Below are 27,340 nucleotides of genomic sequence, written 5' to 3'. Positions count from 1 at the left end.
ACCGCCAAGCGATTTAGCGTTCTGGTACGATGCCGTATAGAAACCGGAAAGGGTGTGGATTTTCATCCTCCTCCTAACAAGTTAGCCCGCTTCCATCTTAGACTGCATCATCACTTACTATCAGGTGAGATTGTAGTCAAGGGCTAACTTGTAAAAGAACATAAAAAAATACGAGATCTACCACTGTTTGATGGATTTAACATGCTCGGTCTTCTTCTGCATTTTGGCAAGAACTGAAGTGTTAGACATTTTCGCCGTATCTAAAGCTTGCGGCGCATTCTACGGTTTGTCCACATCTCAGCCTTCCGGCTGTTTACGTAGCTCTTCCACTAGGGACCATGCTTCACAGCCATATTACACTACGATAGATTATATAATGATTTATTTATTTTGCTATCATCCGCGAAAAGTCGACTAACCCATGCGACTACGTCACCCAGGTCCGACAAAATACTCTCTACGTACGTTTCACCCCGAGACCGGAGCATCCTCAGGAGATGTTGACTCCACAACGTGTATTATATAATCATGATGAACTTCCGCAAAGTAACGCCTGCTTCTATCCAATACTACGAAGGTTCATAGCTACATATGAAGTCCTCAGTTGGTTCTAAATGTTTCATCATTATCAACCCATATTCGACTCACTGCTGAGCTCGAGTATATAGTCCACCACGCTGGCCCAATGCGGATTGGCAGACTTCACACACGCAGAGAATTTTCTTAATTCTCTGGTATGCAGGTTTCCTCACGATGTTTTCCTTCACCGTTTCAGACACGTGATATTTAATTTCATAAAATGCACACAACAGAAAAGTTGGAGGTGCACGCCCCGGATCGGATTTAAACCTTAGCCCCATGGAGTCGGAGGCAGAGGTCATATCCACCAGGCTATCACGGCTCAATCTAAATGTTTACGTGACCCAAAACTGCGCGCGCTCCACCAGTCGTCAGTATTAATGCATTACGCACATTCTGTATTGCAGCATTGAAGTCACAATACCATTTGTGTTGCAGTAACAATAGCCCGAGCGATAGACGTAAACGTCACGGGCGAATGGGAGCCCGAGCGAGGATGGGAGGTGGCTTGCAGTTGGCAGACCCTGCCGAATGACACGCTGCAGTCTGTGAGGCTCTACTTCAATGATCAACAGTTCATGGTCTATAGACCTGAGGTCTGTATAAGCATCATCATTTATACTATATAATTTTTACGGCCTCCGTGGCGCAGTGATATGCGCGGTGGATTTACAAAACGGAGGTCCTGGGTTCGATCCCCGGCTGGGCAGATTGAGATTTTCTTAATTGGTCCAGGTCTGGCTGGTGGGAGGCTTCGGCCGTGGCTAGTTACCACCCTACCGGCAAAGACATACCGCCAAGCGATTTAGCGTTCCGGTACGATGCCGTGTAGAAACCGAAAGGGGTGTGGATTTTCATCCTCCTCCTAACAAGTAAGCCCGCTTCCATCTAAGACTACATCATCACTTACCATCAGATGAGATTGTAGTCAAGGGCTAACTTGTAAAGATTTAAAAAAAAAAAAAACTAAAACTAGCGGACGCCCGCGACTTCGTCCGTGTGGAATTTAGTTTTTCACAATTCCTAAGGGAACCATGGATTTTCCCGGGATAAAAAGTAGCCTATGTGTTAATCCATGCTATCTCAATACCAAATTTCAGCGAATTCGGTTAAGTAGTCGAGGCGTGAAAGAGTATCAAACATTCTTCATATCATTAAAATCATCAGTTTTCGCAAATCTCGGGAAACCATGGATTTTTTCGGGATAAAAAGTAGCATGTGTGTTAATCCAGAGGAAAATCCATTTCCATTCCAAATTTTAGCCAAATCGCTTCAATAGTAGCGGCGTTAAAGAGTAACAAACATCTAAACATCCAAACATCCATACTTTCGCGTTTATAATATTAAGTAGGATACTTTACTAATTTCTAGCCGACGTCACACGGTTTCACCTACGCAGTTTCTATACCCCTGAGAAAACGGAGATAAAATATAGCCCAATGGACCAAAACCTCAGTACAAACACTTTCGGACATAAAAGATTATGCATGTGTTGATTGCGGAAATAAATTAGTAGGTACTAGACTAAATGTTCCGAATTATCATTAGAGGCGAAAAGTACTTGCTAACTTGCTAAGACACGTACTGAGTATGTCTATTATTTTTATTTTTAGTCATTAGTTATTATTATAGGCTGGTAGGAGGCTTCGGGGCTGGTGGGAGGCTTCGGTCGGCTGGTGGGAGGCTTCGGCCGTGGCTAGTTACCACCCTACCGACAAAGACGTACCGCCAAGCGATTTAGCGTTCCGGTACGATGTCGTGTAGAAACCGAAAGGGGTGTGGATTTTCATCCTCCTCCTAACAAGTTAGCCCGCTTCCATCTTAGACTGCATCACCACTTACCATCAGGTGTGATTGTAGTCAAGGGCTAACTTGTAAAGAATAAAAAAAAATAGACACGTACTCCTAAATACTCAGTGGCCGATTTACATCGTATCAGATAGTAAGCGTACATTAATTTCAAGTAAGTGCTACATAGTCATTTGGACTAATGGTGTTTAACCATAATACGAAAATAATCCTGAGTTCGATCCTGGGAATTAGAAAAGCATTACTGTCTTTTTTTTTTGTTTTTCCCAATTAGTTTCTTTAATCGGAATTATTTGAATTATTTTGAAAACATAAATAATTAAATAAAAATAAAAAAAAATTCGTTATGTAATTCAGCTCATATAGGCTATATTTGGACTTGTCAACACTTTGAAGTTATGGGAAATACTCCGTATCACCCTGTAAAATGTATAAATGCACCCAGACACTGGAAAACACATGCTCATCACACAAATATTTTCCAGTTGTGGGAATCGAACCCACGACCGTGGATAGAGAAAGCAGAGTCACTGCCCACTGCGCCACGCGACCGTTAACTTAATGGTTTAGAAACCCTTAAAAGCAGGGCTGACCCGCCAACACGGCGAACGGAGCAGGCGCTCCAAGCGCCAAATCCTAGGGGGCGCCTAAATGGTAAAAAGCAATAAAATAAAGTAAAAGAAAAAAAATAAAAATTATTTATTTATCACACAGTAACATCCTAGTCGACCGTAAACGGTACTGCGCCTGATTTTCAATTGGTCACTGCAGAGTATGGTCGAGATCTTCGCGTTCCATACTTACTTTGGACTCACAATTGGTACACATAATTATTATTAGGAGCCTGGAGCAAACAGGAGGTGCGCCATAATTTTATCTCGCTCCATTCTAAAATTTACTGCTTAAAAGTCGATATTTTTGGTAGATAACGTTCGCTTTTACAAGGTTGTTGTGAACCAAGTCAGTTTGTTCTTCCTACTTTCTCACACTTGGAATAATTTTTCCATTAATTAAAATAAGTGAAACACTTGTTCCACTAAGTAATTAAATAAATTCTTCCTCAGTCCGACGCCACCTTATCTTGAGCTTAGTGGTTAAACAAAATACATTTGCAGAGCAAATTTTTATTATGAATGGGCGGGCGAGCAATTAATTTTGTCGTTACCGGGGACCTTGGTCCCTTTTTATTTAACTAACAGACTGGAAGGCTATTCGAAAAGTAAACCTTTGGTGACACAGATAATAAATATATTTTCTGAAAGATAATCTTTTGAATTTATATTACGGCGTCAGTGCGAAAATTTTATGTGAGATTTGTAAATAATCCCCGCGACTTCGTCCGCCCTTAAACCTCTTTAATCCAACCCATACAGTAAGTATCGCTGTAAAAATGGAGTAACTTCTCCCGTTTTCCCAACATTTCCCTTCACTGCTCTGCTCCTACTGATCGTAGCGTGATGAAAAGTATACCTACTATAACCTGCCCAGGAGTATGAAGAATAATTGTACCAAGTTTCGTTAAAATCTGTCCAGTAGTTTTGTTTCTATAACGAACGAACAGACAAAAATGTTACTAATTGCATTTTTGGCATCAGTATCGATCACTAATCACCCCCTGCCTGATAGTTATTTTGGAAATACATTTCATGTACAGAATTGACCTTTCTACAGATTATATGAATAGATTATTATTTAAAAGTTAGCAATTATTGCCTATTATATTATTATTAACAGTCTTTGACGGCCTCCGTGGCGCAGTGTGTGCGTGGTAGGTTTACAAACGGAGGTCCTGGGTTCGATTCTCGGCTGGACAGATTGAGATTTTCTTAATTCGTCCAGGCCTGGCTGATGAGAGGCTGCGGCCGTGGTTAGTTACCACCCTACCGGCAAAGACATACCGCCAAGTGATTTAGCGTTCCGCTACGATGTCGTGTAGAAACCGAAAGGAGTGTGGATTTTTATGCTCCTCCTTACAAGTTAGCCCGCTTCCATCTTAGATTGCATCACTTACCATCAGTTGAGATTGTAATCAAGGGCTAACTTGTAAGGATTAAAAAAAAGTCACTATAGATGCCAAGTTAAACACAGTCCGCGGTTGACCGATCTAGTTAACTAGTACATAATAGAAAGGAAGTGGACGCTTGCACCGGTAACACACTCGGATGGGGAAGATTAGGCCCACTCAGTTTCACGGCTTTGATGATTCAGAAGACAAGTTCGTTTACCCACAGACGTTGATTAAACTGTTAGTAGAAAATCCGAATTACAAACGACTTTCAACCAACTGTTTATTAACTTGTATACTAAATTTGCTTTAAAATATTTTTTATTTATTAAGCAGATTAGTGTAGTGTCATAGTTATACATATACGTTACGTTACCTTGAAATTTGGTAAAAAAAGACTACTAGCGCCATCTAGAATCTATATCTATCTATACTAATAATAAAACTGGTCAAATTCTTTACATTAATTCGCAATTTGAGATTTTAGATAAACCATTTGTAACACCAAACGTTACCTTGGCAAAAAAGACTACTAGCGCCATCTAGAACTTATAATAAAACTGTAACAGGTACATTTTTACATTCTGTACATTAAAGATATTTTGAAAAAAATTTTTGGGGGGAGGGCATTATCTTATCAATACTGAAGCTAAAAATATTTTTTTCGATTTTTTATCTGTGTCTGTCTGTCCGTGTTTTTTTTGTTATTCGGGCATTACGCTGAAACTACTGAATGAATTCAAATAAAACTTTTGCTCGGTTTGAGACCATAATACGGAAAAGGTTATAGGATACTTTATATTGCGAAAATAAAAAAAGAAGGGGGTGAAATTGGGGTTGAAAGTTTGTATGGAAAGTCCTTCATTTTTAAAAATATTAATTACTTCCAGTTACACGGTCGACGTGTCTACGACGTTTTACGCGGTACCGACAAGGTGATGACAGTTAACTGCACCGCCTTAACCTACAGAGCTCAGGAAGGTCAATGCCTTCTATTATTGGAGCCCATCCAACCCCCTGACGGCAACTATAACTACTCCTGCGAGGTTTCCGGCGAGAGACCCTGGTTTAGGATCGCGAAAAAGGACTATGTGATACGTGCATTCGGTAAGTGAAAATATTGTGCTAAAGTACCTACCTATAATATTCATGAAGCTTTCTAGTACCTGTGCTAGTAACTACCTAATAGAAGTCTCAAACCACGGTCGGACATGGTGTAACTAAGGACTCCTTGTACACTACGGAACCCTAAAATTCTATGATGTATGAACTATGAGTACACTCACTTAATACTAGAATGAGACGAATATCTTAGCATTCCATGGATTCACCGTGCGGGTGCCGGGTCCATCGCGTGGTAGAGAGAAAAACACCAATCAAAGTCCAGGACTTGTGACTACTGGATGTAGGGTTAAGGAATTCCTTGACGATCGATCAACACTCCCCTTCTCTGCTCGTGTTGTTCTCTCTACCTATCCAAATTTGGTAAGATCCTATTAAAGCAACTTTGCTTATTTATAATTTTTTTTTTTTAATGTTATTTTGCTCGTAAAGTAGGTACTCCGACTCCGGCTTTTAAATGCTGCTGATGCTTGATTAAAAAATGCTTGCTGATGATTAAAAAATAGTGCTGATTTAAAAATTTAAATGACGTCGAATTATGACAGTTAGGTAGGTACTCGTATATTAAGACAGTATTAGTCTAGGGTCGGTCTAAAAAATATTGGTGTTTTAACTTTCTTCCAACAAATGCTCAGTCAAAACTCACTCGACTCGAAAATGCACTCGAGGTTGGGACACGTTTGTATGCTTGTACCTACGTTATATTTGTAACTTTCTTCCAAAAAATTTTCATTAGAAAATTTCAACTTGTAGTTGGGTCGTTTACAGTGCTATACCTCCGTGCCTCAGAGAGCACTTTAAGATTTCAGTTCCGGTAATTAATATTATGGTGATAGTTGCAGAATCAAATATCACCCTCGGCCCGCTAACTTGCATTGGAACAGTGGAGGGAGTCTCGTACAGTGCTCGGCATGTTTGTGAAGTTAGCTGCTGAATGAGTATGCGCATCCGTACAGACGCGAACACTAGCCAACGCCGTTTGTACCGTTATTGATTAATTGCGCAGTCATTTGTTGCTAACTTCACAAACACAATATCTCGTGGCGGGCACTGTACCTACTATAACTAGATACATAATGTTGACCGTTATAAATATAGATAATGATTACAGACCACAGGCACAGCGGCACAAGCGTCAGGCATCCACACTCCTAGGTATAGAAAATCCTCGATCCTAAGATCCTAATATCACACACTGATCCAATGCGACTTTCCGTGCTCGGGGATTTAATGATACCCAGACTGAAAGCGTGACAGAGTACGAAAGAATACGATTACCAAATTCCCAATATTAGCCCGCATAAAGTGCCTATTTCTTGGAAAGATAAACACTTCGGAACTCCTAGCAGAACTCGTAGAGGCTCAATACTGGACTAAATAAACATTTTTTATTAAGCATTATAAGTTATCTACCTATAGCTTGGCAAGATCGTTGATAACACTCATGATATGCGGGTGACGGGAGGGGAAGACAGCGCGGGTGTGAAGTCGTCTGCGCGGGGCATCGCTACCCCCCCGCGGACCATCTGTAGTGTTAGGAATGAATTAGCCAAGCTATAGACAATATTTCTATGATTTTTCTAGTTCCACCATCAGATGCGACCCTAACAAGCAAACAGCAGGACGACTCATCCTTGAACCGAGTGGTTATGAACTGTTCCTCCGCTGGTCTGCCGGCGCCAACCCTATCGTGGACAGTCGGTGATGATAAGGTACGTCAGTAAACTTTTATACCATGAATCCCTTATCAAGATTAAATTATATAATTATGCGGTTGTGCGAATGCGAACCTACCAAACTAAGCCGCGCTACAGACGAATGGAAATTTCAATCAAAATAATTACAAAACAAAACTGTAGATAACTATAGTTAAAAATGACGGACAACAAAAGGACGATTACTTGAACTGTTGGACTGTTCAGTTAAAACTGAAAGTTTGTAGCGCAGATTCGTTATCAACCCATATTTGGCTCACTGCCGGCCAATACGCTGGCCCAATGCGGATTGGCAGATTTCACACGCAAAGATTTAAGAAAAATCTCCGGTATGCAGGTTTCCACAACATGTTTTCCTTCACCGTTTGAGACACGTGATATTTAATTTCTGAAAATGCACACAACTGAAAAGTTGGAGGTGCATGCCCCGGACCGGATTTGAACCTACAGCTACACCCTTCGAAAGCGAAGGCAGAGTTCATATTCACTGGGCTATCACGGCTCTTTGGATGCTATTTTGGATGCTCTCAACCTCATTTTAACGACTACCTAAATTGACTCGACATTTAGATAATGAGGTATTTGGTTTAGTACCATCTTCAAAACGGTCATACGACGACACACGACTTTATTTTTCGCTTTTTAATAGGCACATTATGTTTTGTAATTCGCTTGAATATTGTTCTTTGAAGCTCTGTAAAGTAGATATGTGCTGACAAATATGTGGCATTCTCTTAAAAGTTTGTTGATTAATTTTCACCTGATTTTCACACACAGGTCCAAGCGGACTTCTCTGGTCGTTCATGGAGTCAGACATCAAAACTATGGCACGTTTGGTCCTATCTCTCGTACACAAGAAACGATGATTCCCAAGTACTGTGCAGTCCTGAAGTCACTTCAGACGATGAGATTGTTAGAGGGAAAGCAGCGGAGTACAATTCTGCGAATAATTTGAGCTTGATCGGTAAGAGCTATCTTCATATTTAATCTGATTCTGATTTTTACCGTCTGGTTTCAACTATTTTTCTAAAATATATTATTTTGCAGTACTAATTACGTGTGTTTTTTAAAATAAGTTTGTTAAATAATGATTCCCACCAATAAATTATTTTATATAACTCCAATACACAACTTATATATATGTCGGGTCTTCTCCGACCCGTGGTACACGGGGCGGGGGTACGGGCCTCGAGGCAATGCCTCCTTACCCGGGCATGTCGCGGGGGAACTTTCTCCCCCGGTAGTTTCTTCCAACCCCTCCCGGGGTTGAGGCTTTTCAGCCTAAGGGATTGGGCTTTGGACCCGTTGGCCCCGCGCGGACTGCGATTCCTCGCTATCCTGCGTCGGGGCAGCGCCGGGTTCAATGGAGGTCCCTGCGCGGACTGCGATGACGTCGCTATCCTGCGCAAGGATGGTGTCATGTCCGGTGGTTGCGTCGTCCTCGTCGTCACCGTAAGTACCTGCGCCTGCAGGGTCGGCCGCTTGGAGGAGCTCCCGAGGTAGGGGACGCCCGTTCTGTGGCCTGTCGCAGTGTGGTGCGATGTCGCGGAGGTGTATATTCGGTCCGTGGTCTGCACGCGCGAACATGCGGCATGCTAGGTCACGGACGAATTCCTCCACGGTGGGCGTCTTCGTGTCACGGTGGATGACATCATTTCTGACGTATCTCGGAGCTCCCGTGGCAAGGCGCAGACACTTGTTCTGCTGGATTTGCATCCGGTTTTTCTGGTGCGCGGAGCACAGCGCGTACCAGGCCGGAGCCGCGTACGTAAGACGCGAGCGGACATAGGTGTTGAAGATCTTCAACTTGGCCCTCAGTGGTAGTCGGGAGGTTAGCACCTGGTACAGCATCGACTTGGCCGCCGCCGCCTGACACACGGCGTGGTCCACCATGTGTATCATGGTCAGGCTGGCGTCGATGGTGCATCCCAGGTAGCGGACTGAGGTCTGCCAACCTATGTCCTGCCCTCGTAATTGGAGTGTCCGCAGCGGGATCCGGATGCCGAACGCTATGGCGGCCGTCTTCCCCACGTTGACGGCCATTCTCCATTTGTCCAGCCATTCCGGGAGCAAATCCAGCAGACGCTGCATGCGGTTGGTGGCGATGATTTGGTGGTAGGACGACGCGAAGTACGCACTGTCATCAGCAAATAGTGATAACAGTACGTCTTCCTCCCCCTCGCGCAGGTGACCGGCGAGGGTAGGGATGTCATCCGTATATAGGGCGTACAGGCTCGGCGATAGACAACTGCCTTGTGGTACTCCGGCGCGTATCGGACGTGGCTGGGACTCTGCGCCCTCTACGGCAATGTGGAATGTTCTGCCCTCCAGGAAGGAAGCCACTAGCCGCACTAGTGCTGGAGGCACGGTGGTGTTCTTCAACAGCTTCGCCAGGAGGCCGGCATGCCACACACGGTCGAAGGCTTTCTCTATGTCGAGGAAGACTCCGACGGTGCAGTGCCCTTTATTCTTCTCACTGGCGATGAAGTGAAGTCCTCGAGCCAGCTGGAGCGTCGTAGAATGGTTGCTGCGAAAGCCGAACTGCTCATTTCGCAGTTGAATGTGGGGAGACAGCCTTCGCAGCAGCAGACGCTCGAACAGCTTGGCGATGTGTGGCAGAAGTGTGATCGGACGGTAGCTTCCTGGGAGAAGACGGTCCTTTCCTGGTTTCGGGATGGTGACAACCTTTCCTCGTTTCCATATTTCGGGAAAGTGCCCGGTGCGAAGTACTCCGTTGAAGAGTCTCGTGAGAGCTACAAGGCCTCTTCTTGGCAGCTGTTGGATTGCGGCGATCGGAATTCCATCATAACCCGCCGCCTTCCTTTTGGGTAGTTGGGAGACGGCTTTCCTCAGTTCAGACGGGGAGATGAAATAGTCGCCCCGGAGCGGTAGAGGTTGGGTTGTGAGGAACTCTTCAATTTGGTGTTCGATCGCTGCAATGTGCTCGGTTGTTGTAGGATCTGTGGCCGGTGGGTTCGGATTGAACTGGTGTTCCATATACTCCGCCAGAATTTCCGATCTATCTTTGGCGGAGTATCTTCGTCTTCCCTCGCTGTCGAGCAGCGGGTAGACGGGTGAGGTCGTTTTAGTAAGCGTCTTGCAGAGATGGTGCAGTGAAGTTTCGGACTCCGACGCCGCGTCGATTTGTTTGTCCCAGTCATCGGCGGCGTGGTTCTCCAAAGCTATCACTATCTTCTCCGCAAGGTGGTTGAGGTTGCGCTTCACTCTCGGGCAGCGAGTTCGCGCCCACAGTTTTCGTAGGGCGCGTTTGTCTTCGAACATGCGCCGAAGCGAGCTCGGCAGCAGGTCTCGACGGCCGGGGTGGCGGAGGGTTGACGTGGCTTCGTCCTTGGCGGTTTTGATGGCCTCCGTCAGGGTTTCCGTAGCTCGGTCGACCTCTAGCGGGGTCGTGAAAGGGCCTGTGAGCTCTAGCTTCGACAGCGCGTCTGCATATCTCTCCCAGTCTGTTGAGGTCCTGGGAGGTCTCGGTATCGTGCAGTCGCGCTGGAGGTTGAGCGTGACCATAATTGGTTGGTGTTCCGTGTCGGCGTTATATATGACGTCGACACTGAGCGGGTGGTCAATCCTGTGGTGCAGCACGATGTCCAGTATGTCGGGCTGCCTGTTGGGATCTGTTGGGATGTTGGTCGGCGATGATGGAGCCAACACCCCAAACTGGCGATTCTCGCTGTCTTCCAGGAGCGCCCTTCCAGCCGTATTGATGACGCGCGATCCCCAAGCCGGGTGTTTCGCGTTAAGGTCACCCACGACCAGTGTAGGGCGTTGTGGTTCCAGCAGTGCCTGGACGTCCATGCCGTGGTATTCTTCATTTGGTGGTTTGTAGGCGGCATACAGGTGGAGCTCTTTTTCTCCAATCTGGATCCGTACTCCTTGTGTACGTAGGGATCGGTACGGAGTGTGGTCCAGTTCCTCGTGTACTAAGTCTCTCCTCACCAGAGCCGCCGTGCCTCTATAGGCATTTCCTCTGGGGGAGACTTCGTCGCGACGGTACACGAAGAAGTTGGGGACACGAAGCTCGAAGTTGTTGTGGAGCTTCGTTTCTCCCAGGAGGACGACATGAGCGTCCTGCAACTGGGTAATTGTGATGAGCTCTCTGATACGGCCCTTAATGCCGCCTGGGTTCCAATAGATTACTCTTAGTTGGTGATGTGACGGAGTAAGGCTGCCATTCCTGTCTGAATGGCCGCCACCGGTCCCTGGCCCTGGAGGTATACGGTCAGCCCGGCCATCAGCGCTTCCACTACCACCCGGACTATGGCTGATAGGTCCAGGGTGGGCGTGGCTTCCCCCTGGTTCGTGGGGGGGGCTGATGGTGGGGCTTGAGGTGGAGTCTCGGTTGAGGTTGTTGGCTGTGGCCCCATTCTTGTTCTCCTGTGAGTGGGGCGTTGTGGTTTGGGGGCTGGGGTCGGCGCCGCCTGTGGTTCGCCAACACCCTGTGGTCTGGAGGTTGATGGAGCTGGTGGTGTTGTTTCTGCTTCCGTCGTGGGCACTTCACGGTCCGGTTGAGCAGGTCCCTCGGTTTGTTCTGGGACTGGCCGAAAAGGTGGTTCAGCCGGTACTGTAGGTACTTCCGCCGCTTCCGCTTGCGGGTGGGGGGTCGATGCCGCTGCAGGCTCTGTTTGGTGACGACGGCCGCCTCTGCGTCCGCGTCTGCTGCGCGGCGCCTTTCCCCTTTCCGTGGGCGGGTTTGCTGGCGGGATCAGAGTACTGGATGCAGCCTGGTTGGAAGTTGTCTGCTGCTGTCTTCTGTCGGTAGCGCGCTGGGTCGTAGGTGGTGCTTGTTGGGGTACTCGTGCCGGCTGCGGGTCGCGTCTGGCCTGCTGGTGTTGCTGTGCTCCTGGGCGAGGAGGGGGGAGAGTAATACCCCTCTTTCTTGCCTCCTTTTTCAACACCTTGCAAGCCATGTCGCTTGCCCGATGTGCCTTCCCGCAGTTCGCGCAGGTGGGCAGTTCGTCCCTTGGCCGGGGACATTCGCTGGCGGCGTGAGGGCCTGCACACCGCACACACTTAATGGGGCGGTGGCAGTTTGCCGATGAATGTCCAAAAATTTGGCATCTGTGGCATTGGGGGGGTTTCTTTCCCCCCCTCCATCCCTCGATGGTTATTTGGGGCATGTTGAGCAGCTCCGTCACCCGATAGAGCCGCTGCATCTCTTCGTTCGGCATGTGTGCCAAGGTGACGAAGTATGTGCACCCGTGCTTTCCTCTTGGTGGTGGTAAAGCACGGGCGGCGTCTGCGGGAAAGCCCAAAGATTGGAGGCCCCTGACGACGTCTTCGTTCGGGGTCTCGTAGGGCAGTCCTCGCACGGCCACCTTCACAGGCCGTTCCGCGTCTGGGGTGTAGCAGAACCAGGAAATGCTCTGGTCCTGCGCGGAGGCCTGTACGAGGTGGCGCTGGATTGCCCTATATTCCTCTTCGGACTTTGGCAAGAAGCGGACTCCTCTCCCGAGCGGCCTAGCGTTCGGTGCATGGCCGATCTTGCGCCTTAGTTCCTCGAAGTGCCTAGGCCAATTGGGTAGGCACTCGACCACCAAGGGCGGGTAGGCTGAGCGTGGTTGGGTAGGAGCGGCAGGCTGGGGCTGCTGGCTCGGAGGTGGTGTGGCACGCGCAGCTCGTGGCGCAGCGGGAGATGCGGCGGCTGCAGCGTAGGAGTTCGACGGCTGCGGTGTTATGGGCCGTGACGTCTCCATGGGAGAGGCGGCCGTGCGGCCAGGCGAAGCAAACCCGGCATAACTCGTCGATTGAGTTGACGAGCCGATGTCGGGTCGCGATCGTCCGGGCGAGGCGTTTTGGCCTCCCGTGGTACGCATGGATACGTCGGCTGACGGGTGGAGTGGCGATAGTGATGCGCTATGCGCAGGCGCGCGTGGCGACGGTGCGCGCGGCGACAGTGCGCGCTGCTCGGACGCGCGCGGCGACGATGCGCGCTGCGCGTGCGCGTGCGGTGGTGGTGTGCGCGGCTCGGGCGCGCGCGGCGATAGTGCGCGCTGCGCGGTCGCGCATTGCGGTGATGCGTGTTGCGCGGGCGCGCGCTGCGATGGTGTGCGTTTTGTAGACTTGCGCGGCGATGGTGTGCGATGCGCGGGCGCGCGCGGCGATGGTGCGTGCTTTGCAGATGTGCACGGCGATGGTGTGTAATAATAAATATAATTAACTTGTTTTTAAATTAATGAAAATAAATTGTATTCCTAAGCTTAGAATTATTAGATATACAAATGTATTTCGATTAACATTTTATAAAAATATTACTTACATAATTTAAAATAAATAAGTTATGAAATGACATGCGTTTACTACCTTTATTTCTAATTTGTTTGTTGATAAAAAATGCGCATCGAGTATGGCTTTAGTAATATGATCATTATTTTCAGGTGCAGCAGAGTTAACCGCAATTGTTTTAACTCTAAATAACGTTTAGTAGCTGATGGGTGATCCACAGCGAGACGGACATTACAAATGGACATATACTTAAATGAAACGAAGACTTGATAGTGTATCGTTTTCTTTTATTTCAGTAGAGTATCGTTGTTGACTTATAACATTTATCAAGATGCGCGTTTTACTGGAACGAATATCTAACCTAATATATCTTAATGAAAATTTATAATTATGTATTCGTTTAAGTTTTACTTATATTTTGCGATCTCGAAATGCGATCCATGGCCCAAAAAGGAAAGGATTTGTTCATGAATTTAAAAGAATATGTGTGTATTTTTAATAGTTCTTTTAGATGTTTGACATTGCAAAGCAATGATACCTACAAGTTAAAATCACAAAATGAAACATTTTTATTAGCTACAAAATTAATACTGAAAGTATTCGACATATTTTAAAACGCGAACGAGACTTTAAGTTGTACCTATGTTTTAAGTATTAAATACAACGTCATTTTAGCGCACTATAGGATCACGTACTATGACGTCACAAAAACCAAGACACTTTATTGGTTGCGTATTGCTAGTACGGTTACGTCACTTTTAGAACCGACCAATAGCGAACGTTTCATTATATTTAATTTGCCAGGCAATTTATACAACGTTTTATTAACTAACAGAGATTAGACAGTCGTTCCAGTATAACACTTTTAAACATTACAACAATAAAAAAGGATTTGGTTACAACCCACACATACTTATAAAAAGTAACAAAGACAGAAAGAGAGAAAACCACACTTGTATAACGTAACACATTTTGTGAAAACAGTAACATAGAAATATGAGACATTTTTTATAATTTTGTTTATTATTTATAGCATGATTACGTCACAACTTTAAATTGCTTAGATCGAAAAAACATAACATCAGTTTTGAGATTTGGTAAGTATATTTTACGTCACATACCTACGCGAAAGTTAGTTACACTTGGCTCTGTCGCAGCTTTAAACTCGGGTCAAGTCGGAACTATTGAAAGGTATATTCCAAAAAGTACAAACTAGACTTTTAGATTGCTTCAAATTACCAAGTTTTTTTTAATGCCCAACGACAGAGAATACCGCTAGTTTCGAGTTATTCGAGTATTTTGGGAATTCCGTGTATTTAGATTTAGTGGTAAGACAAACACACTTCTTTTTGGAAACTCGATTAACCGGACTTATAAGATTTCGTGAATTGATTGGATTATAAAATGCTGTATTTAGGATCCTTCATGAAGATTTAATATTCCATATAAGTTATTTGTTTCTCTAAGCTTAAAATTAGGGTAACTTCTGTCAAGAAATAATCTTGCTTTTGAATAATTATGAAATAATTGGATGTATATTGATTTTTAATAATACTATATAATGTCTGCGTTACTAAAACAATAAAAAAAAAAATTACGTTACTAAGTAGGTATATTGTTACATTTCAGTTATTTCACTCTTTTGATTCGGTCTAGTAAAATTGAGATTATATTTAATTAAAGTTCAAATAATCGAGTCTACATTTGTAACTGTAATGTAAATGAGTAAGTATGTGTTATGTAAGGTGAACATAATACCCATTACAAATCTGTAAATTAAATTTATCCTTTTACTACTGTCATGAATGAATGATTCCATAATCAGAATTATACAAATTAAATTACATATATAATAAATAAAAGTTACTTTATCATAGTTATGTGTACAGTAGGTATATTATATAGTATTTGGCATTCGGATAAGATTTACAATTTTACATCACTATAGATTACATTTTCAAGTTTGATCGGGTAACATATTAAAATCCATTTTATTTAGTAACTAGAAATCTTAATATATTGTAAATATATACTATAATAATTATGAATTATCTGTAATAGAACCGTTGATAGACATAAGGTGAAAACACAAAACTTCGTTGCGAAACGATGCGAATTGACAACGCATTAAACTACGAAGCGATAGATTCGCATATTTTGACGGCCTCTGTGGTGCAGTGGTTCTGGATTCGATCCGCGGCTGGGCCGATTGTAGTTTTCTTAATTGGTCCAGGTCTGACTGTTGGGAGGCTTCTGCCGTAGTAGTACGTAGTACTACCCTACCGGCAAAGACGTACCGCCAAGCGATTTAGCGATATTACTTACCATCAGTTGAGATTGTAGTCAAGGGCTAACTTTTAAAGAATAAAAAAAAACATAGAAGACGTAAAAATATGCGTCTTGCTCGCAAGCTATCCGAAAAAGGAGACAGCGAATATTTTTTTTTTATATTCTATTCCTATTTTTTATTTCACATAGAATCATCGATCTCCTATTAAAAAGTAGATGCACAATCAGCGACCAAAAAACGTCCCCACTCAATGAGTGCCAAGCACAACTTTTTGGCACTCAATTCAAATAGTCGCATTCGCAAATTCACCTTATACTCAATCCCTAAGGTTTAATTTGCTCTGAATTTGGGATTTTATTGAATACTAGCGGATGCCCGCGACTTCGTCCGCGTGAAACTCGACGTAAACTTTCAACTACCCCTACCCTACCCCTACCCTACCCCTACCCTACCCCTACCCTACCACTACCCTACCCCTACCCCTACCCCATTTTCTAATTATTATTAATATGAACTTTATACAATAACAATAAAGCTCAAATTGACTACGTTTTAGTTACAAATCATTTGTATGGGAAAAAGAAAAGGGCTATTTTTAGGGTTTTTCCAGCAATAATTCTAATTTTTCTCGCCGTAAAAACCATCCTTGAACTTTAACGAACATTTTAAAAAATTGGTCCAGGCGTTGTTGAGTTATGCGCTTACCAACACATTTTGCGATTCATTTTTATATTATAGATTGGCCTTCAGGAATAATTTTATTTACCAATAATTCTAAAAATGCTAAAGCAAAATTAGCTAGTTTTTAAGTGACGCTTTCAACATGATTGTGCGTCTATTTATTATAAGAGGTCAATGTCTGTTACACATTAAATATATATCACAATAGATCATATAGATCGCAAGTTTTTGCGAAGAATCGCACGATTCGCAGATTACTACGATACACTAAAGTTTTGTGTTTTGACCCTTACATTAGCGTGCGCACAATTTAGGATCAAAATGTAAAGAAAAAAAATATCTGTACAGATTTTAATAATATTTTAACATTATATTTTTTAAACATGGACGTAATTCGACGCAATTGATTTGAAATAACTTTTTAAATTTAAAATAAGTGTAAATACAATTTTATTTTTAATTAAATATAATAACTATGGTGCTAATCCTTAACTAAGCTGACAGTCACAAAAGTAATGCAATCTCTTTTCTTCATTATACTATTGATAAGGATAGCAATACTTCGGGTGCTGTAAATTTAGTTCAGGATTTGTGTACAATTTTCATACGATTTAGCACCGTTTTATATATACAGTAAGAATGAAATTGGAATGACTAGGTCATTGAGATAGAAGCTCAATATATTTGGTTTATAACTTCGAAGATATATTTAGCTAGGGTTTACATTAACAACTACTTTTTGATAATCCATTATTTCGGCGATCATATTCAAAGTACCATTCGCAAAGTATTTTCAATGCATACGTTCAATATTTTTTCAAAACATTTACTTAGAATCGATCGCTGAAATATGGGAAGGTTAAAGCTCGTGTCACATAAAAAGTACACTGTTAAAATCGCTCAGTCAAATATTTATCACGAGTACATTTATTACATTATATTAAAATAACTAGCTTACAGTACTCTACCTAAAAAAACAGTTAAATGTTAGTTAAACTTAAGTGTGATTTGAAATCAAGATTTTAATTAATTTTGGTAAATAAGCAACGCTCAGTCATTATAACAGACTTTACTTATTAAAAGTAAGTATTTTTGATTGAGAATTAGCCAACCATGGTAGCTGGTCGGTTTTCGGAGATAAAATTTCCAGATCCTATAATCATCAAGATTAATTTGACTGGTTCATAGACTACGTATGAACGGGTCATATGTATCTATTATACTAGCGGATGCTCGCGACTTCGTCCGCCCTTAGATCTCCTTAATCCGCCCCTATCGCAAAATCCGTTATTAGCGGATACCTACTAACTATAGACTACTTCCCTACCATTTCATCTTTTTACGTCAAGCGGTTTCCGAGATTTCGTATTATTTATGCATAATTACACGTTACTGGGTATTGTATTACATCAATTAGGCCTATAAGATACCCAGTAATAAAACATACACAAAACATATGTGTAAAGTGCTCAGCGTACTTATTATGTGACACCAGTTATATAATATTATAAGATTTCGTAATTATTACCATTTCTCTTACAATTATAAGATATTAGTTAAGTTATATATATGTACAACGTTTGATTCAGTTAAAATGTGAATCAAATTTGTGCGTTTTAGAATATTTTACTTGTAGAGCAATATTCCACCAAAGACATGTTCTAAATTACAACTAGTTTTGAATTTTCAAATGTTTATAAAACGTTCACACATTATTATTATTTTATTATGACTTCGAGTTAGAAAATATTAATTAAAACGCATTGGTGATTATTGGTCTTTTACTTTACCTTTTCAATCTCCCTTTTTTTTAATTTGTGTCGCAAATAGTCATAATAAGACTTTTGTGCTGGCTGGTTTGTGCATTTATGGTAATTATGCGTTTGTAGGCCTACGCGTCACTATACTATACTACAGACTTTATTTTTTTTTTATTCTTTATAAGTTAGCCCTTGACTACAATCTCACCTGATGGTAAGTGATGATGCAGTCTAAGATAGAAGCGGGCTAACTTGTTACGTACGTTGTAACGGTACGTCTTTGCCGGTAGGGTGGTAACTAGCCACGGCCGAAGCCTCCCACCAGCCAGACCTGGACTAATTAAGAAAATCTCAATCTGCCCAGCCGGGGATCGAACCCAGGACCTCCGTTTTGTAAACCGTTTTGTTAACCAACAATCAAATACGCTATTTGTTTGTTGGTTAACAGTTTGTTGGTGGACTCATATCAAATTTAATAATATATTAATTCCGTGTAATACATGGAATAAGGCTCTGAAATATATCAATATCAATTAATAAAAGTTAAGGGTTTCTTTTAAAATTTAATTTATATATCACGTATTTATTCAAAAGACCGGCAAAGACGTACCGCCAAGCGATTTAGCGTTCCGGTACGATGTCGTGTAGAAACCGAAAGGTGTGTGGATTTTCATCCTCCTCCTAACAAGTTAGGCCGCTTCCATCTTAGACTGAGATCAAAACTTAACACTAGGTGAGATTGTAGTCAAGGGCTAACTTGTAAAGAATAAAAAAAAATCCAAACGTCAAAAACGGTGACGTCTGTCAATTTTGTGACGTCACTAACACCCTTGATGTATTAAACGTCGAACTAATTGTTAGCTAATATTTTTGACAAACGCTCCATTTGTATGGGATTTGTTGTAGTGACGTCATGAAACAGTCGAAATATAAGACTGTCATGGCCGACAGGCGGTTTGCGTCGTATTGTCAAAAACATATTTTTTAATTACGACGAAAAATTAAATAATCTTTAGGAGATTAATACTATTTAAATAATAAATATTTATTATTAATATTTAATCAACATTCTGAGCGTGGTTTATTGTGTTTTTTGTGAAATATATGAATATATATTTATACATCGATTGATTTAAACGTTAAATACAAGAAAGTATATGAAAAATCTCCCATTCAAACTTATTTACACTTAAAACAAATATTATCATCACACTGCAAATACAGAGCTGTATATATTACATATTTATTATATTAATTAATTATTTCATAATATTTAATAGTATTTAAGCTAAGAAATCGCGAGATGACTAGTTTTACACATTAATTTCTAGAAATACATTATTCCATTTTTTTTCTAGAAACACTACAGTATAATACGCGATCGATACGATTCAGTCAATTGACTACAATTTAACGGACTAGATTCTAAAGACTTTTCGAGTAAACACTAGATTACAACCTAAAAGTTTATATTCCACTTCATTTGTATAAAGCAGATTAAAAAAAATCAACGCATTTAAAAAAAATTAAATTCATAACAGAAAATTAAATAATTTGACAGAAATTAACTTACTTGTTTACGTTTTATTCGTACAGCACAGAAATTCAAATAAAAAAAACAGAAATATATTATGACTAGGAATCAAAAGGCGGCCTTATCGCTTAGGAGCGATCTTTAACAGACAACCTTAGGTTTAGGAAAACATTAGACTCATCATTGTTATATTCATGATAATACGAATTTAAAAAGAAACCGTTTAATTTACACTAATTTGTCAATTACGGGAAATAATTTAACTTAAATAACATACAATCTGAGATTCGTATAATTAAATGTTACATATACGTGTACGTAGCATCAGCGTATTCGAACGCACCAATCAGATCACTGCAATATCACGTGACACCATATCACGTGATCTTTCAGTCTAGTCTCCGTGATCTGATTCGAACGCACCAATCAGATCACTGCAAGATCACGTGACACCATATCACGTGATCTTTCAGTCTAGTCTCCGTGATCTGATTCGAACGCACCAATCAGATCACTGCAAGATCACGTGCCACTATATCATGTGATCTTTCAGTCTAGTCTCCGTGATCTGATTGGTGGAACGGTGTGTATGAATATATTACTGTAGGATATAATGGTGTAGGCATATTACGGCGCAGTTTGGAGCCAGGCGCGCAAACCTTTGGCCCTTTCCGCCACACTGTCGGAGTTGTCTTGCATCGCGGGTTCAGGCTGAAAATAAAACATAAATAAATCCTACTAATATTATAAACGCGACAGTTTGTATGGATGTTTGCTTGGATGTTTGTTACTCCTTAACGCCGCAACTATTGAACCGATTTGGCTGAAATTTACAACAAGGATAGATAAGACCCTAGATTAACATGTGGGCTACTTTTCATCCCGGAAAATCTATAGTTCTCGAGGATCGTCACGTGCTCTGGGAGCCAATAGGGTAAATACAGCAAACTTTTCTACTCCAGACTGGTTATGCTAATTATGAGTTTTCTTTCATTGTTATGATTATAAAAAAAAATTAAAAAAAAAAATCTTAATTCAGTAATCGTATCTAGGACTTGATGGTCTGGAGCAGGACACGAAAACCAACTCTAATTAGTTGGTCAAGTAAAAAGAAACACTTACAGCGGATAATGTCATTCTCGTCTGGGAAGTGGTCGGCATGTTACAGGAACTCGTCTCCGGTGAAACTGAAACAGTAACGGTTAGGTTACATTAGTTAAACAATAGGATAGTTGACTCATATCAAATTTAATATAAACAATATTATTTTCGTAAATTACATGGAATAAAGGTCCTAAATATATCGATATGATTAATAACAATTAAGGATTTCAGAGAAAATTTTATTTGAAATTTAAAATAAAAATATCAATTTTTCCCAAACATCAAAAACGCTATCGTTTAATTTATGACGTTACAGTGTTACTTCATTTACTAAAGGAATAAACTTCAAACTGATTAATACCTAATCATTTTGACTAACACTCAACAAGTTTAGTGTGAACGTGACGTCATGAAACGATAAAATATAGACCATCATGGCCGACAGCGTTTTGGCTCGAATTTTCAAAAACATATTTAAAAATTAATATTTTTATGTATCCACATCTCGAAAAAATACGCTAAACCGCGGACAGACAGACGGACATGGCGAAACTATAAGGGTTCCTTGTGGACTACGGAACCCTAGAAATAATGATAATAAGGATTTATGAGTCAGACCTCAGACTAATAATTACATAAGGACCTGGCTTGCTAGACGTTACTTTCTGTCAAAGTATATGATCAACGATCTAATGCGATTATAAAAACTGTATCTATAGAATCGTTTTTTTATGACCGCATTGACTCGAGCTTAGCAGTGAGCCGAATATGGGTTGATAACGAACGAACTAGTCCTTAAGTGATTAGTCTGAGGGATGATACGCACCATTGCTTAGCTTCCTAGCGTCCAGGGCTCGCCAGATGTCCCGCACGTCCGCGTGTAGCGCCCGCAGCGAGCGAAGCACCGCTCCGCCTGTTTCCACTTCGTTCGCCGCTTCGCTACCCGATGACGCTTCGCTCGTCGTTGCTTCCTAGAATATGCAGCAAATTTTCGAAAATAATTTCCAATCGGACCAAATTCAAATTGTCAGGCCTAGATTCTGTTTTGTTGTTACGTTTTCTTTTGGCGGATCCTAGTCTGAATTGATTTTTTTTATTTACATACTAAAATACTTTTGTAAATCTTATTTTTAAATATATTTTTGGAACAAAACTATGTACAATGTTGTACAAAGTAGTGCTGAAGCTAAAATGCGACACTCATAAGTAAATTTTTTATCAAGTGAAAAAAAAACTAATAATATTTGTACTAATGATGAATCTAAAAATACTAATGCTGGATTAATAATCAAATTTAAATTGCATAAATGTAAAGTAAATAACAATAGAAAATGCATTTTAATACTATTATTGATAAATACATGAGTAAACCCAAGATGAAAAAGCAACGAAAAAAACTTTCTTTAGCAGCATATGAAAGCTATTGAAAAAACCTAGGCCATGAATAACAATGAAAGCAAATAAAGACTCAAAAAACCTAGGACATGAATAACAATAAAAGCAAATAAGGACATGAGCAAGCTAAGACATTACAACAACGAAATCAAAAAAGACGTGAACGACTACGTGAATAACATGAATAACAATGAAAGCAAATAAAGACGCGAACAACCTTAGACACAAATAACAATTAATGCAAATAAAGTCTCGAAGAACCTAAGACATGGATCATAATGAAATCAAATAAAGACGCGAGTGACGTAAGACATAAATAACAATGAAAGCAAATAAAGTCGCGAGTAACCCAAGGCATGAATAACAATGAAGGCAAGAAAATAACCAAACGAACGACAAATGAACAACCGAAAAATGAATCGGAGTGTTTCGGATCACCGTGACGCGAATATGTCTTTGGTCGTAAATATTATTCTGATAATAGATAATATTCTGATCATAGATAACAGATACACTTGTAACTCATCACGCATGGCTCATCACGCATGGCATGGCATGGCAAATATATGGGGTCTCAAATGAAAGCCCACATGAAAGATAATATTTATGACTTAATCAAGAGTGTAATAAGTAAGTTCATAACCTTCGGGGGTTTTATAAAATTTTAAATTTTATGTTATCCACATAAAACTTGTTTAGGTTCCGAACTATGGATCTAGCAAAAATATATGTAAGGCTTAATGTTACGTGGAACCAATGATTAAGGGATTAGTAGTCTCCCTCTTTATGATAGAATGAGAAAAGGAGAAGTATAAAGTACAATTTTTGTTTTTTTTCTTTTAGTCTGAAGGGCATGGCTGCTTATGAAATACTCCAGGAATAACAACAATATTATAAATGGACACTGAAACAGTGGATTATTAACTGAATTGTAGGAAACACATTGTAGGAAAAGTGATTACACGCTTTTCAAAATCAAAAAATTTTGGAAGCACTTTTGAAATAGCAAATTTGACTGTTTGTAGGCTATATCGGTTCAAAAGGCAGGTTATCTGTTAATCAAATGATTTTATAACAGTTCGCTCTTTTGAAATCATAATTTTTGCCATGTATGCCAAAAATCCCTTTGTAACCCCGGCGAGCATTTAAAAAGCGACGCGTAATTTGGGCGTGTAATGTCTAATGTCCATTTAAGATCAAATGGACCAATTCCTTGTTTCATCAATTATTAATATTGGAAAGAAAAAACAACATTTCATTTCTTCTATTGACGCATGCGTTAAATTCGTTAAATGCGTTAAGTTCAAAAAAATTTTGGAAAAGCAAATTGTAATTTATCGACCTCAAAGACATATTCACTTCGTAAACCAAGCGCACAGTCAAATCCACCTGTATCAAAGGCGGTGGTTGCGCTTCGGCGAGCCTTCGCAGCGCGCGCTCGATGTGCCGCAGCCTAATCTCCTTCTCACCGAGCAGCGCGCGCGCGCGGTGCAAGGCCACCTCGAGCTCGGTCGCCTCGCGCTCCTCCTATGTAACCACCACAACTTGGACTTAGTTTAAAACTATTTTCCAAACGCTAAGTTACTTAGGCTAACTCGCTGGCCAAACGCCAAAATCGTCTGTTTATAATGGCTTGATTACCAAGTTTGAAACGCAGATTTTACTGAAAAGATTTAACGAAAATTCAGCTTTCTCTGGTACAATGGATCAACGTGACATCAACAGATGGAAGTCCTACATATGCCTCTTTAGGGACTCTGCGCACTCGATATGCTGCAGCCTAATCTCTTTCTCACCGAGCAGCGCGCGCGCGCGGTGCAACTCCGAAATCGTCTGTTTATAATGGCTTAATTACCAAGTTTGGAACGCAGATTTTACTGAAAAGATTTAACAAAAAATCAGCATATACGCGCCTTTGGGTTTACTTTAGAAGCCCTTTCCAAACGCTAAGTTACTAAGACTAACTCGCTGTCCAAACGCCAAAATTGTTTGTTTATAATCACTTAATTACCAAGTTCAGAAGACTGATTATGCAAACAATTTAACATTCTCTAGTACACCTCCTGTATAACCACCGCAACTTGGACTTAGTACGCAGTAGTAACGCCTTTCCAAAAGCCAATATTGTCTGATATAGTGACTTTACTACCAGTTTAGAAGGCAGCTTCTACAGAGGGAAATTGCTTGCATTATCTATATGCTGCTGCAATTGCTCATAACCATCATCATCCGATGAAGGTCCACATAAACCTTTGCTAGGACTTCGCGCGCCCCTGTGCATAAACCACAACTTTGGCTTAGTTCAGAAGCCCTTTCAAACCCTACAACCAGTGCAATAGGCAGAGCCCGCGATGGTTCTCAGCCTAGTGTCCACCTACCGAAGGAGCCCTGTGCGGGGACAGCGAGGCCCGGGACTCCCGAAGCGCCGCCCGGCGCCGCTTGAGCACGGCGCGCGCGCGCCGCATACCCTCGCGCTCCACCAGCGCGCGGTGCCGGACGAACTCCAACTCGGGCGTGTCAGCTGTGGCGACCGCACCTAGGAGTTTGGACATCGATCTTCTTTTAAAAAGTGGATGCACAATCAGCGACTAAAAAACGCCCCCACTTGAGTGCCAAGCACAACTTCTTGGCACTCAATTCAAGTAATCGCATTTGTAAATTCAACCTTAAGAATCAATCCTTAAGAACGAATTTGCTCTGAATTTGGGATTTCACTGAATGTTGGCGTTGGGCATGGTGTCTTTATACAAAAGGCCTATGTCCTACAGTGGGCGTCCATCGGCTGATGTGATGATGATGTTGGCCTCCTAGATTTAGTCTCGGCGTGGTCTCCTAGATTTTGTCTCTTATAAGAAAGCCTGAATTTTTGTAGTTAATACCATAGAACTCTTTAAAAAAAATACCGGTTAAAGGTTTACCGGTGTGATAATGAGCATTACCAAACGACCTGTAGGAATGAGTAGCTTTGTGATATGGTTTGAGGTTTTATATTGAGTGGATTACGAAATGGGAGTAGAAAAAACAATTTATATTTAGCCTTGTTTTTAGGGTTCCGTAGTCAAGCCTTATAATTTCGAATTTCGACATCATAAAGCGGTTGAGCTAATCCTCTAACGGGTGCACTGTTAGTACTAGAAAAATGTACGTATGTACCGCTTTCCAGTACTTCGTTAAACATATCAACAAAGCCGTAAACTAAAATATCTTGTTTGTCCTCAAACTAACGCAACCACACCCTTTTAATTAAAACTCAGCAATTCTGTTTGGCTGCAAAAATAAACTCTACTTCTCATAAATAAAGAAGACTCTTTCAAATAATCTGAATCATTGTTTTATAACCTTGTACTTATCAAATCTCTCATTAAAATTAACGCATAGTATAATAAAATAGAGGACCCATAATTAGTCTGATAATAATGGTAAAAATATAAAAGATAATAAAACAAAATTGGACTCACCCAGCTCAGAGAATGGATATCGTAAACTATATGCCGGTTGACACGCCAAATCTGGGAACTGGTCTTCTAAGTCGTCTAATTTGCGCAACTGTTGCCTTAGGGATTCTAATGGGCTGGACCAACCTTCGCCGCGCCTGGACAAAACATTCGTAACTATTGTCGTCAATAAGAATAATAAATAAATGAAATTAAAATCGTCGGCAAGTAATAAAATATTTGCGTTATCTCAATGGTAAGGTTAACTGAATCAGTCAAAACATCACATCTAGCGATTAGACTATTCATTATAACCAATTTTCGTTAATTGTTCCATAGTATACATCTATAAGCTTTTTGCCCCTTATAACTATTATGTATTTTGTGCTTTTACACAATTTCACACAATTTGGGGTATCGATTCTGTAACGGACATTACCATTATCATTCAACAAAACTCCTCGACTAAATTCAAAAAAAGATGGATATCTATACAGATTTATCTTCCCTTTGACATTAGACCCAAAGTATAATATAAGTTTACAACCCAACACTACTTGAAAGTTTATTTGCAAAGTTAATATTCAACAATACTTGGTCCAAGCTTACAACAGATCAATTTATGATCACCCAATAATGGTAACCGATTCTAAAAAGTCTAATTTTTAGAAACTTTTAGGGAACAGATTAGAGTCCATTTAGAAACAATAATATACGACAAAAAATAGAAAATCAAAGGATATCTTGTGCTCTTGAATCACCACCACAAAACCGCAAAAATCATTATGATTTTTAGCCCCTAAATTTAGTGTCAAAACATGCAGTGCTGATATAATTAAAGAAAAAACTGTAAAATCATTTGTAATAGACATACAAAAACTTATAACTAATTAAGTAATAGATATTCTTTTGATAAATTATTATAATTTCAAAGAAATCAATCATGAAAATGCTGTAATATATCAATCTTCACGGAAATTTGATTACTCATAGCGAAGTAAGCATTTAGAAGGATGACAGAATAAATTCGAAAGGAAAAATAAAATGGCACTTATTTATATTTCCACATACTTAGGCGAATAGTTAAGTCGCGACGTGGATGCTGATTTTAATCTTGTAAAACACCTACGTCGGCCGTGACCTGGAAATAATTTTCACCTTTTTCACATTTATAATCTAATCTACGAAAATGAGGTGAATGTAAAGCCTATCTGTTTAATTTCTCGTCTTTAAACTAACCTACAATCGGCTTTATAATTTAGAATAAAGCTAAATTGTAACTTCGAAATACATAAATCATTTCGGGTCATTCCAATACAGCTGATAATTCTATTAAAATTTATAATTTATGTTGAATTTTAATCACAACTTCAAAATTTTGCTATACCTACATTACTACATACTTTCTTAAACTGACTGAAGCCAAGTACCTTCCTTTTTTATGCAATTAACTGCTTTACTTTGAAATACCTTTTATAACAATAGTCAATATTATTAAATAACCTCCTAAACTTCAGTCCAGCGATCTTATTTATTAATTTAATTTCTTATATTGAGATACCTATCCATTCATGGCCAAATTATTAGCAACATGGATTATACTGAAAACATATCTATGTAGCTTTTTTACTTTTACTATTATTGATCTATGAGATTCTAAAAACAACAATTA

The 27,340-nt window shown here is 40.7% G+C and overlaps 2 protein-coding genes across 3 annotated transcripts in view; one reads left to right on the top strand and one right to left on the bottom strand.

Annotated features, from left to right (window-relative positions):
* The window catches only part of LOC112049051 (uncharacterized), a 26,721-nt gene extending 8,509 nt beyond the window's left edge, over window positions 1-18,212 (top strand). Inside the window, exons 2-6 of the mRNA XM_024086789.2 lie at window positions 1,018-1,175; window positions 5,284-5,500; window positions 7,100-7,227; window positions 8,008-8,194; window positions 13,623-18,212. Coding sequence (XP_023942557.1) covers window positions 1,018-1,175; window positions 5,284-5,500; window positions 7,100-7,227; window positions 8,008-8,194; window positions 13,623-13,669 — 737 coding nt within the window. The 3' untranslated portion in view covers window positions 13,670-18,212. The remainder of the gene's footprint in view (window positions 1-1,017; window positions 1,176-5,283; window positions 5,501-7,099; window positions 7,228-8,007; window positions 8,195-13,622) is intronic.
* LOC112049049 (centrosomal protein of 164 kDa) overlaps window positions 18,206-27,340 on the bottom strand; it is a 26,243-nt gene continuing 17,108 nt past the window's right edge. The window contains exons 16-21 of one of the 2 annotated variants that reach the window (XM_052886145.1): window positions 26,740-26,809; window positions 25,693-25,826; window positions 24,613-24,770; window positions 21,666-21,810; window positions 20,858-20,922; window positions 18,206-20,446 (exon numbers count right to left, since the gene is read on the bottom strand). In XM_052886145.1, the coding sequence (XP_052742105.1) occupies window positions 20,363-20,446; window positions 20,858-20,922; window positions 21,666-21,810; window positions 24,613-24,770; window positions 25,693-25,826; window positions 26,740-26,809 (656 nt within the window). In that variant the 3' untranslated portion in view covers window positions 18,206-20,362. Of the gene's footprint in view, window positions 20,447-20,857; window positions 20,923-21,665; window positions 21,811-24,612; window positions 24,771-25,692; window positions 25,827-26,739; window positions 26,810-27,340 lie in introns of those variants that run through there. The other variant, XR_008251559.1, reaches the window with a different exon arrangement.

Source organism: Bicyclus anynana, chromosome 16 (assembly GCF_947172395.1).
Source record: "Bicyclus anynana chromosome 16, ilBicAnyn1.1, whole genome shotgun sequence".
In the NCBI taxonomy this organism is placed as follows: domain Eukaryota; kingdom Metazoa; phylum Arthropoda; class Insecta; order Lepidoptera; family Nymphalidae; genus Bicyclus; species Bicyclus anynana.
Note: the sequence above shows the minus strand (reverse complement) of the source record. Positions and strands in the feature narration are given on the sequence as shown.